Source organism: Somniosus microcephalus, unplaced genomic scaffold (assembly GCF_052327205.1).
Source record: "Somniosus microcephalus isolate GS21.2 unplaced genomic scaffold, FLI_Smic_1.0 unresolved_chr9, whole genome shotgun sequence".
NCBI classification, from domain to species: domain Eukaryota; kingdom Metazoa; phylum Chordata; class Chondrichthyes; order Squaliformes; family Somniosidae; genus Somniosus; species Somniosus microcephalus.
The window spans coordinates 19,162,738-19,175,414 of record NW_028225187.1 but is presented as its reverse complement, the minus strand read 5'-3'; the positions used below and the strand labels follow the sequence as shown (position 1 = coordinate 19,175,414).

At 55.2% G+C, this 12,677-nt stretch overlaps 1 protein-coding gene across 1 annotated transcript in view; it reads right to left on the bottom strand.

Moving 5' to 3' along the window:
- The window catches only part of LOC147084860 (cytochrome P450 2B9-like), a 98,002-nt gene that overhangs the window by 62,800 nt on the left and 22,525 nt on the right, over positions 1-12,677 (bottom strand). Inside the window, exon 4 of the mRNA XM_085979568.1 lies at positions 9,883-10,043. Coding sequence (XP_085835694.1) covers positions 9,883-10,043 — 161 coding nt within the window. The remainder of the gene's footprint in view (positions 1-9,882; positions 10,044-12,677) is intronic.

Sequence of the window (12,677 nt, the reverse complement as noted above, 5' to 3'; positions counted from 1 at the left end):
ATGGATTTGAACAGGAAAATGAGAATTTTAGGGCTGGAGGAGGTTGCAGAGATAGAGAGGGGGGTCGAGGGCTATGGAGGGATTTGAACAGGAGGATGAGAATTCTAGGGGCTGGAGGAGGTTACAGAGATAGGGAGGGGGCGAGGGGCCATGGAGGGATTTGAACAGGAGGATGAGACTTGTAGGGCTGGAGGAAGTAACAGAGATAGGGAGGGGGCGAGAGGCCATGGAGGGATTTGAACAGGAGGATGAGAATTGTAGGGGCTGGAGGAGGTTACAGAGATCGGGATGGGCCGAGGGCCATGGAGGGATTTGAACAGGTGGATGAGAATTGTAGGGCTGGTGGAGGTTACAGAGATAGGGAGGGGCGAGGGCCATGGAGGGATCTGAACAGGAGGATGAGAATTGTAGGGCTGGAGGAGGTTACAGCGATAGGGAGGGTGGCGAGGGGCCATGGAGGGTTTTAACAGGAGGATGAGAAATGTCGGGCTGCAGGAGGTTACATAGATAGGGAGGGGGCGAGCGGCCGTGGAGGAATTTGAACAGGAGGATTAGAATTGTAGTGGCTGGAGGAGGTTACAGAGATAGGGAGGGGGCGAGAGGCCATTGGCGGATTTGAACAGGAGGATGAGAATTGTAGGGGCTGGAGGAGGTTACAGAGATAGGGAGGGGGCGATGGGCCATGGAGGGATTTGAACAGGAGGATTAGAATTGTAGGGGCTGGAGGAGGTTACAGAGATAGGGTGGGGGCGAGGGGCCATTAAGGGATTTGAACAGGAGGATGAGAATTGTAGGGGCTGGAGGAGGTTACAGAGATAGGGAGGGGGCAAGGGCCATGGAGCGATTTGAACAGGAGGATGAGAATTGTAGGGCTGGAGGAGGTTACAGAGATAGGAAGGGGGGTGTGGGCTATGGAGGGATTTGAACAGGAGGATGAGACTTGTAGTGCTGGAGGAAGTTACAGAGATAGGGAGGGGGCGAGAGGCCATGGAGGGATTTGAACAGGAGGATGAGAATTGCAGTGGCTGGAGGAGGTTACAGAAATCGGTAGGGGCCGAGGGCCATGGAGGGATTTGAACAGGAGGATGAGAATTGTAGGGGTTGGAGGAGGTTACAGAGATAGGGAGGGGGCGAGGGCCATGGAGGGATTTGAACAGGAGGATGATAATTGTAGGGGATTGCAAGAAGTTACAGAGATCGGGAGGGGGCGAATGCCATGGAGGGATTTGAACAGGAGGATGAGAATTGTAGGGGCTGGGGGAGGTTGCAGAGATAGGGAGGGGGCGAGGGTCATGGAGGGTTTTGAACAGGAGGATGAGAATTGTAGGGATGGTGGAGGTTACAGAGATAGGGAGGGGCAAGGACCATGGAGGGATGTGAACAGGAGGATGAGAATTGTAGGGGCTGGAGGAGGTTACAGATATAGGGAGGGTGGCGAGGGGCCATGGATGGATTTGAACAGGAGAATGAGAATTTTAAGGCTGGAGGAGGTTACAGAGATAGAGAGGGGGGTCGAGGGCTATGGAGGGATTTGAACAGGAGGATGAGAATTGTAGGGGCTGGAGGAGGTTACAGAGATAGGGAGGGGGCGACGGGCCATGGAGGGATTTGAACAGGAGGATTAGAATTGTAGGGGCTGGAGGAGGTTACAGAGATAGGGTGGGGGCGAGGGGCCATTAAGGGATTTGAACAGGAGGATGAGAATTGTAGGGGCTGGAGGAGGTTACAGAGATAGGGAGGGGGCGAGGGCCATGGAGCAATTTGAACAGGCGGATGAGAATTGTAGGGGCTGGAGGAGGTATCAGAGATAGGGAGGGGGCGAGGGCCATGGTGCGATTTGAACAGGAGGATGAGAATTGTAGGGCTGGAGGAGGTTACTGAGATAGGGAGGGGGCGAGGGGCCATGGAGGGATTTGAACAAGTGGATGAGAATTGTAGTGCTGGAGGAGGTTACAGAGATAGGAAGTGGGGTGTGGGCTATGGAGGGATTTGAACAGGAGGATGAGACTTGTTGGGCTGGAGGAAGTTACAGAGATAGGGAGGGGGCGAGAGGCCATGGAGGGATTTGAACAGGAGGATGAGAATTGTAGTGGCTGGAGGAGGTTACAGAAATCGGTAGGGGCCGAGGGCCATGGAGGGATTTGAACAGGAGGATGAGAATTGTAGGGGCTGGAGGAGGTTACAGAGATAGGGAGGGGGCGAGGGCCATTGAGGGATTTGAACAGGAGGATGAGAATTGTAGGGGCTGGAGGAGGTTACAGAGATAGGGAGTGGGGGGCGAGGGCCATGGAGGGTTTTAACAGGAGGATGAGAATTGTAGGGCTGGAGGAGGTTACAGAGTTAGGGAGGGGGCGACGACCATGGAGTAATTTGAACAGGCGGATGAGAATTGTAGGGCTGGAGGAGGTTACAGATATAGGGAGGGGGCGAGGGGCCATGGAGGGATTTGAACAGGAGGATGAGAATTGTAGGGCTGGAGGAGGATACAGAGATAGGGAGGGGGCGAGGGGCCATGGAGGGATTTGAACAGGAGGATGAGACTTGTAGGGCTGGAGGAAGTAACAGAGATAGGGAGGGGGCAAGAGGCCATGGAGGGATTTGAACAGGAGGATGAGAATTGTAGGGGCTGGAGGAGGTTATAGAGATCGGGAGGGGCCGAGGGCCATGGAGGGATTTGAACAGGTGGATGAGAATTGTAGGGCTGGTGGAGGTTACAGAGATAGGGAGGGGCGAGGGCCATGGAGGGATGTGAACAGGAGGATGAGAATTGTAGGGCTGGAGGAGGTTACAGCGATAGGGAGGGTGGCGAGGGCCATGGAGGGTTTTAACAGGAGGATTAGAATTGTAGGGGCTGGAGGATTTTACAGAGATAGGGAGGGGGCGACGGGCCATGGAGGGATTTGAACAGGAGGATTAGAATTGTAGAGGCTGGAGGAGGTTACAGAGATAGGGTGGGGCCGAGGGGCCATTAAGGGATTTGAACAGGAGGATGAGAATTGTAGAGGCTGGCGGAGTTTACGGAGATAGGGAGGGGGCGAGGGGCCATGGAGGGATTTGAACAGGAGGATGAGAATTGAAGGGGCTGGAGGAGGTTACAGAGATAGGGAGGGGGCGAGGGCCATGGAGGGATTTGAACAGGAGGATGAGAATTGTAGGGCTAGAGGAGGTTACAGAGATAGGGAGGGGGCGAGGGGCCATGGAGGGATTTGAACAAGTGGATGAGAATTGTAGTGCTGGAGGAGGTTACAGAGATAGGGAGGGGGGTGTGGGCTATGGAGGGATTTGAACAGGAGGATGAGACTTGTAGGGCTGGAGGAAGTTACAGAGATAGGGAGGGGGCGAGAGGCCATGCAGGGATTTGAACAGGAGGATGAGAATTGTCGAGGCTGGAGGAGGTTACAGAAACCGGTAGGGGCCGAGGGCCATGGAGGGATTTGAACAGGAGGATGAGAATTGTAGGGGTTGGAGGAGGTTACAGAGATAGGGAGGGGGGCGAGGGCCATGGAGGGATTTGAACAGGAGGATGAGAATTGTAGAGGCTGGGGAGGTTGCAGAGATAGGGAGGGTGCGAGGGTCATGGAGGGATTGGAACAGGAGGATGAGAATTGTAGGAATGGTGGAGGTTACAGAGATAGGGAGGGGCAAGGACCATGGAGGGATGTGAACAGGAGGATGAGAATTGTAGGGGCTGGAGGAGGTTACAGATATAGGGAGGGTGGCGAGGGGCCATGGATGGATTTGAACAGGAAAATGAGAATTTTAGGGCTGGAGGAGGTTGCAGAGATAGAGAGGGGGGTCGAGGGCTATGGAGGGATTTGAACAGGAGGATGAGAATTCTAGGGGCTGGAGGAGGTTACAGAGATAGGGAGGGGGCGAGGGGCCATGGAGGGATTTGAACAGGAGGATGAGACTTGTAGGGCTGGAGGAAGTAACAGAGATAGGGAGGGGGCGAGAGGCCATGGAGGGATTTGAACAGGAGGATGAGAATTGTAGGGGCTGGAGGAGGTTACAGAGATCGGGATGGGCCGAGGGCCATGGAGGGATTTGAACAGGTGGATGAGAATTGTAGGGCTGGTGGAGGTTACAGAGATAGGGAGGGGCGAGGGCCATGGAGGGATCTGAACAGGAGGATGAGAATTGTAGGGCTGGAGGAGGTTACAGCGATAGGGAGGGTGGCGAGGGGCCATGGAGGGTTTTAACAGGAGGATGAGAAATGTCGGGCTGCAGGAGGTTACAGAGATAGGGAGGGGGCGAGCGGCCGTGGAGGAATTTGAACAGGAGGATTAGAATTGTAGTGGCTGGAGGAGGTTACAGAGAATAGGGAGGGGGCGAGCGGCCGTGGAGGAATTTGAACAGGAGGATTAGAATTGTAGTGGCTGGAGGAGGTTACAGAGATAGGGAGGGGGCGAGAGGCCATTGGCGGATTTGAACAGGAGGATGAGAATTGTAGGGGCTGGAGGAGGTTACAGAGATAGGGAGGGGGCGATGGGCCATGGAGGGATTTGAACAGGAGGATTAGAATTGTAGGGGCTGGAGGAGGTTACAGAGATAGGGTGGGGGCGAGGGGCCATTAAGGGATTTGAACAGGAGGATGAGAATTGTAGGGGCTGGAGGAGGTTACAGAGATAGGGAGGGGGCAAGGGCCATGGAGCGATTTGAACAGGAGGATGAGAATTGTAGGGCTGGAGGAGGTTACAGAGATAGGAAGGGGGGTGTGGGCTATGGAGGGATTTGAACAGGAGGATGAGACTTGTAGTGCTGGAGGAAGTTACAGAGATAGGGAGGGGGCGAGAGGCCATGGAGGGATTTGAACAGGAGGATGAGAATTGCAGTGGCTGGAGGAGGTTACAGAAATCGGTAGGGGCCGAGGGCCATGGAGGGATTTGAACAGGAGGATGAGAATTGTAGGGGTTGGAGGAGGTTACAGAGATAGGGAGGGGGCGAGGGCCATGGAGGGATTTGAACAGGAGGATGATAATTGTAGGGGATTGCAAGAAGTTACAGAGATCGGGAGGGGGCGAATGCCATGGAGGGATTTGAACAGGAGGATGAGAATTGTAGGGGCTGGGGGAGGTTGCAGAGATAGGGAGGGGGCGAGGGTCATGGAGGGTTTTGAACAGGAGGATGAGAATTGTAGGGATGGTGGAGGTTACAGAGATAGGGAGGGGCAAGGACCATGGAGGGATGTGAACAGGAGGATGAGAATTGTAGGGGCTGGAGGAGGTTACAGATATAGGGAGGGTGGCGAGGGGCCATGGATGGATTTGAACAGGAGAATGAGAATTTTAAGGCTGGAGGAGGTTACAGAGATAGAGAGGGGGGTCGAGGGCTATGGAGGGATTTGAACAGGAGGATGAGAATTGTAGGGGCTGGAGGAGGTTACAGAGATAGGGAGGGGGCGACGGGCCATGGAGGGATTTGAACAGGAGGATTAGAATTGTAGGGGCTGGAGGAGGTTACAGAGATAGGGTGGGGGCGAGGGGCCATTAAGGGATTTGAACAGGAGGATGAGAATTGTACGGGCTGGAGGAGGTTACAGAGATAGGGAGGGGGCGAGGGCCATGGAGCAATTTGAACAGGCGGATGAGAATTGTAGGGGCTGGAGGAGGTATCAGAGATAGGGAGGGGGCGAGGGCCATGGTGCGATTTGAACAGGAGGATGAGAATTGTAGGGCTGGAGGAGGTTACAGAGATAGGGAGGGGGCGAGGGGCCATGGAGGGATTTGAACAAGTGGATGAGAATTGTAGTGCTGGAGGAGGTTACAGAGATAGGAAGTGGGGTGTGGGCTATGGAGGGATTTGAACAGGAGGATGAGACTTGTTGGGCTGGAGGAAGTTACAGAGATAGGGAGGGGGCGAGAGGCCATGGAGGGATTTGAACAGGAGGATGAGAATTGTAGTGGCTGGAGGAGGTTACAGAAATCGGTAGGGGCCGAGGGCCATGGAGGGATTTGAACAGGAGGATGAGAATTGTAGGGGTTGGAGGAGGTTACAGAGATAGGGAGGGGGCGAGGGCCATGGAGGGATTTGAACAGGAGGATGATAATTGTAGGGGATTGCAAGAAGTTACAGAGATCGGGAGGGGGCGAATGCCATGGAGGGATTTGAACAGGAGGATGAGAATTGTAGGGGCTGGGGGAGGTTGCAGAGATAGGGAGGGGGCGAGGGTCATGGAGGGATTGGAACAGGAGGATGAGAATTGTAGGGGCTGGAGGACGTTTCATAGATAGGAAGGGGGCGAGGGGCCATGGAGGGTTTTGAACAGGAGGATGAGAATTGTAGGGATGGTGGAGGTTACAGAGATAGGGAGGGGCAAGGACCATGGAGGGATGTGAACAGGAGGATGAGAATTGTAGGGGCTGGAGGAGGTTACAGATATAGGGAGGGTGGCGAGGGGCCATGGATGGATTTGAACAGGAGAATGAGAATTTTAGGGCTGGAGGATGTTACAGAGATAGAGAGGGGGGTCGAGGGCTATGGAGGGATTTGAACAGGAGGATGAGAATTCTAGGGGCTGGAGGAGGTTACAGAGATAGGGAGGGGGCGAGGGGCCAGGGAGGGATTTGAACAGGAGGATGAGATTTGTAGGGCTGGAGGAGGTTACAGAGATAGGGAGGGGGCGAGGGGCCATGGAGGGATTTGAACAGGAGGATGAGAATTGTAGGGCTGGAGGAGGATACAGAGATAGGGAGGGGGCGAGGGGCCATGGAGGGATTTGAACAGGAGGATGAGACTTGTAGGGCTGGAGGAAGTAACAGAGATAGGGAGGGGGCGAGAGGCCATGGAGGGATTTGAACAGGAGGATGAGAATTGTAGGGGCTGGAGGAGGTTCCAGAGATCGGGAGGGGCCGAGGGCCATGGAGGGATTTGAACAGGTGGATGAGAATTGTAGGGCTGGTGGAGGTTACAGAGATAGGGAGGGGCGAGGGCCATGGAGGGATCTGAACAGGAGGATGAGAATTGTAGGGCTGGAGGAGGTTACAGCGATAGGGAGGGTGGCGAGGGGCCATGGAGGGTTTTAACAGGAGGATGAGAATTGTCGGGCTGCAGGAGGTTACAGAGATAGGGAGGGGGCGAGCGGCCATGGAGGGATTTGAACAGGAGGATTAGAATTGTAGTGGCTGGAGGAGGTTACAGAGATAGGGAGGGGGCGAGGGGCCATGGAGGGATTTGAACAGGAGGATGAGAATTGTTGGGGCTGGAGGAGGTTACAGAGATCGGGAGGGGGCGACGGGCTATGGAGGGATTTGAACAGGAGGATTAGAATTGTAGGGGCTGGAGGAGGTTACAGAGATAGGGTGGGGGCGAGGGGCCATTAAGGGATTTGAACAGGAGGATGAGAATTGTAGGGGCTGGAGGAGGTTACAGAGTTGGGAGGGGGCGAGGGCCATGGAGCGATTTGAACAGGCGGATGAGAATTGTAGGGGCTGGAGGAGGTATCAGAGATGGGGAGGGGGCGAGGGGCTATGGAGGGATTTGAACAGGAGGATGAAAATTGTAGGGCTGGAGGTGGTTACAGAGATAGGGAGGGGGGTCGAGAGCCATGGAGGGATTTGAACAAGTGGATGAGAATTGTAGGGCTGGAGGAGGTTACAGAGATAGGGAGGGGGGTCGAGGGCCATGGAGGGATTTGAACAGGAGGATGGGAATTGTTGGGGCTGGAGGAAGTTACAGAGATAGGGAGGGGGCGAGGGGCCATGGAGGGATTTGAACAGGAGGATGAGAATTGTAGGGCTGGAGGAGTTTACGGAGATAGGGAGGGGACGAGGGGCCATGGAGGGATTTGAACAGGAGGATGAGAATTGAAGGGGCTGGAGGAGGTTACAGAGATAGGGAGGGTCGAGGGCCATGGAGGGATTTGAGCAGGAGGATGAGAATTGTAGGGCTGGAGGAGGTTACAGAGATAGGGAGGGGGTGAGGGGCCATGGAGGGATTTGAACAAGTGGATGAGAATTGTCGTGCTGGAGGAGGTTACAGAGATTGGGAGGGGGCTGTGGGCTATGGAGGGATTTGAACAGGAGGATGAGACCTGTAGGGCTGGAGGAAGTTACAGAGATAGGGAGGGGGCGAGAGGCCATGGAGGGATTTGAACAGGAGGATGAGAATTGTAGGGGCTGGAGGAGGTTACAGAAATCGGTAGGGGCCGAGGGCCATGGAGGGATTTGAACAGGAGGATGAGAATTGTTGGGGTTGGAGGAGGTTACAGAGATAGGGAGAGGGGCGAGGGCCATGGAGGGATTTGAACAGGATGATGATAATTGTAGGGGATTGCAAGAAGTTACAGAGATCGGGAGGGGGCGAATGCCATGGAGGGATTTGAACAGGAGGATGAGAATTGTAGGGGCTGGGGGACGTTTCAGAGATAGGAAGGGGGCGAGGGGCCATGGAGGGTTTTGAACAGGAGGATGAGAATTGTTGGGATGGTGGAGGTTACAGAGATAGGGAGGGGCAAGGACCATGGAGGGATGTGAACAGGAGGACGAGAATTGTAGGGGCTGGAGGAGGTTACAGAGATAGGGAGGGTGGCGAGGGGCCATGGATAGATTTGAACAGGAGAATGAGAATTTTAGGGCTGGAGGAGGTTACAGAGATAGAGAGGGGGGTCGAGGGCTATGGAGGGATTTGAACAGGAGGATGAGAATTCTATGGGCTGGAGGAGGTTACAGAGATAGGGATGGGGCGAGGGGCCAGGGAGGGATTCGAACAGGAGGATGAGAATTGTAGGGGCTGGGGGAGGTTGCAGAGATAGGGAGGGGGTGAGGGGCCATGGAGGGATTTGAACAGGAGGATGAGAATTGTAGGGCTGGAGGAGTTTACGGAGATAGGGAGGGGACGAGGGGCCATGGAGGGATTTGAACAGGAGGATGAGAATTGAAGGGGCTGGAGGAGGTTACAGAGATAGGGAGGGGGCGAGGGCCATGGAGGGATTTGAACAGGAGGATGAGAATTGTAGGGCTGGAGGAGGTTACAGAGATAGGGAGGGGGCGAGGGGCCATGGAGGGATTTGAACAAGTGGATGAGAATTGTAGTGCTGGAGGAGGTTACAGAGATTGGGAGGGGGGTGTGGGCTCTGGAGGGGTTTGAACAGGAGGATGAGAATTGTAGGGGCTGGAGGAGGTTACAGAAATCGGTAGGGGCCGAGGGCCATGGAGGGATTTGAACAGGAGGAAAGAATTGTAGGGGATTGCAAGAAGTTACAGAGATCGGGAGGGGGCGAATGCCATGGAGGGATTTGAACAGGAGGATGAGAATTGTAGGGGCTGGGGGACGTTTCAGAGATAGGAAGGGGGCGAGGGGCCATGGAGGGTTTTGAACAGGAGGATGAGAATTGTTGGGATGGTGGAGGTTACAGAGATAGGGAGGGGCAAGGACCATGGAGGGATGTGAACAGGAGGATGAGAATTGTAGGGGCTGGAGGAGGTTACAGAGATAGGGAGGGGGCGAGGGGCCATGGAGGGATTTGAACAGGAGGATGAGAATTGTAGGGCTGGAGGAGGTTACAGAGATAGGGAGGGGGCGAGGGGCCATGGAGGGATTTGAACAGGAGGATGAGAATTGTAGGGGCTGGAGGAGGTTACAGAGATAGGGAGGGGGTGAGGTCCATGAAGGGATTTGAACAGGAGGATGAGAATTGTAGGAGCTGGAGGAGGTTACAGAGATAGGGAGGGGGCGAGGTCCATGAAGGGATTTGAACAGGAGGATGAGAATTGTAGGGGCTGGACGAGGTTACAGAGATAGGGAGGGGGCGAGGTCCATGAAGTGATTTGAACAGGAGGATGAGAATTGTAGGAGCTGGAGGAGGTTACAGAGATAGGGAGGGGGCGAGGGCCATGGAGGGATTTGAAGACGAGAATGGTAATTTTCGAACCGAGGCACACTCACTGTTCCCCAGATGCTGGTTACCAGGCTGATGCTCTCGTGGATCAATCCCAACAAGCGAAGGAAACTCTCGTCTGTGTATTCGAAACGTCGCCCGAACATGATGGAGCAGGTAACATTGGCAGCCGCACACCTGAACAGAGGCGATGGGTCGAAGGGGAGTCCTTGCAACACACACAGTGTAATCTCCTCAGCGTAATTAAGACCAGAGGGCAATGTCTCACATTGCGGACACTTGCAGTCACAATGGAGGTCATCGGTGACAGAAAAGATCCGACAAGTCTACAGCACCGGTGCGCGAAGCCATTGGACCATCGGTGTGGCTGGTGGCTCTTAAACCCACTGCCCCGCTCTCTCTCCATAGCCCTGTATCAAGCCGCAAACTAATCCCACTGCCCCGCTCTCTCCCCGTAGCCCTGTATCAATCCCCAAACTTATCCCCCTGCCCCGCTCTCTCCCCATAGCCCTGTATCAATCCCCAAACTAATCCCACTGTCCCGCTCTCTCCCCGTAGCCCTGTATCAATCTCCAAACTAATCCCACTGCCCCGCTATCTCCCCATAGCCCTGTATCAATCCCAAAACTAATCCCACTGCCCCGCTCTGTCCTCATAGCCCTGTATCAATCCCCAAACTAATTCCACTGCCCCGCTCTCTACCCACAGCCCTGTATCAATCCCAAACTAATCCCACTGCCCCGCTCTCTACCCACAGCCCTGTATCAATCCCAAACTAATTCCACTGCCCCGCTCTCTACCCACAGCCCTGTATCAATCCCAAACTAATCCCACTGCCCCGCTCTCTCCCCATAGCCCCTGTATCAATCCCCAAACTAATCCCACTGCCCCGCTATCACCCCATAGCCCTGTATCAATCCCCAAACTAATCCCACTGCCGTGCTCTCTCCCCATAGCCCTGTATCAATCCCCAAACTAATCCCACTGCCCCGCTCTCTCCCCATAGCCCTGTATCAATCCCCAAACTAATCCCACTGCCCCGCTCTCTCCCCATAGCCCTGTATCAATCCCCAAACTAATCCCACTGCCCCGCTCCCTCTCCATAGCCCAGTATCAATCCCAAACTAATCCCACTGCCCCGCTCTCTCTTCATAGCCCTGTATCAATCCCCAAACTAATCCCACTGACCCGCTCTCTCCCATAGCCCTGTATCAATCCCCAAACTAATCCCACTGCCCCCCTCTCTCCCCATAGCCCTGTATCAATCCCCAAACTAATCCCACTTCCCCGCTTTCTCCCGATAGCCCTGTATCAAACCCAAACTAATCCCACTGCCCCGCTCTCTCCCCATAGCCTTGTATCAATCCTAAATGAATCCCACTGCCCCGCCTTCTCCCCATAGCCCTGTATCAAGCCAAAAGTAATCCCACTGCCCCGCTCCCTCCCCATAGCCCTGTATCGATCCAAAACTAATCCCACTGCCCCGCTCCCTCCTGAGTGGGCCTCCTCCTGTTCCTGTGTAACAGGCTCGAGGGGCTGAATGGGCCTCCTCCCGTTCCTGTGTAACAGGATCGAGGGGCTGAATGGGCCTCCTCCTGTTCCTGTGTAACAGGCTCGAGGGGCTGAATGGGCCTCCTCCTGTTCCTGTGTAACAGGCTCGAGGGGCTGAATGGGCCACCTCCTGTTCCTGTGTAACAGGCTCGAGGGGCTGAATGGGCCTCCTCCTGTTCCTGTGTAACAGGCTCGAGGGGCTGAATGGGCCTCCTCCTGTTCCTGTGTAACAGGATCGAGGGGCTGAATGGGCCTCTTCCTGTTCCTGTGTAACAGGCTCGAGGGGCTGAATGGGCCTCTTCCTGTTCCTGTGTAACAGGCTCGAGGGGCTGAATGGGCCTCCTCCTGTTCCCGTGTAACAGGCTTGAGGGGCTGAATGGACCTCTTCCTGTTCCTATGTAACAGGCTCAAGGGGCTGAATGGAGCTCCAGCTGTACCTATGTAACAGGCTGGATGGGCTGAATGGGCCTCCTCCTGTTCCTATGTTACAGGCTTGAGGGGCTGAATGGGCCTCCTCGTGTTCCTGTGTAACAGGCTCGAGGGGGCTGAATGGGCCTCCTCCTGTTCCTGTGTAACAGGCTCGAGGGGCTGAATGGGCCTCCTCCTGTTCCTGTGTAACAGGCTGGAGGGACTGAATGGGCCTCCTCCTGTTCCTATGTTACAGCTCGACGGGCTGAATGGGCCTCCTCCTGTTCCTGTGTAACAGGCTCGAGGGGCTGAATGGGCCTCCTCCTGTTCCTGTGTAACAGGCTCGAGGGGCTGAATGGGCCTCCTCCTGTTCCTGAATAACAGGCTCGAGGGGGCTGAATGGGCCTCCTCCTGTTCCTGTGTAACAGGCTCGAGGGGCTGAATGGGCCTCCTCCTGTTCCTGTGTAACAGGCTCGATGGGGCTGAATGGGCCTCCTCCTGTTCCTGTGTAACAGGCTCGAGGGGCTGAATGGGCCTCCTCCTGTTCCTGAATAACAGGCTCGAGGGGCTGAATGGGCCTCCTCCTGTTCCTGTGTAACAGGCTCGAGGGGCTGAATGGGCCTCCTCCTGTTCCTGTGTAACAGGCTCAAGGGGCTGAATGGGCCTCCTCCTGTTCCTGTGTAACAGGCTCGAGGGGCTGAATGGGCCTCTTCCTGTTCCAGTGTAACAGGCTCGAGGGGGCTGAATGGACCTCCTCCTGTTCCTGTGTAACAGGCTCGAGGGGCTGAATGGGCCTCTTCCTGTTCCTATGTAACAGGCTCGAGGGGCTGAGTTGGCCTCCTCGTGTTGCTGTGTAACAGGCTCGAGGGGCTGAATGGGCCTC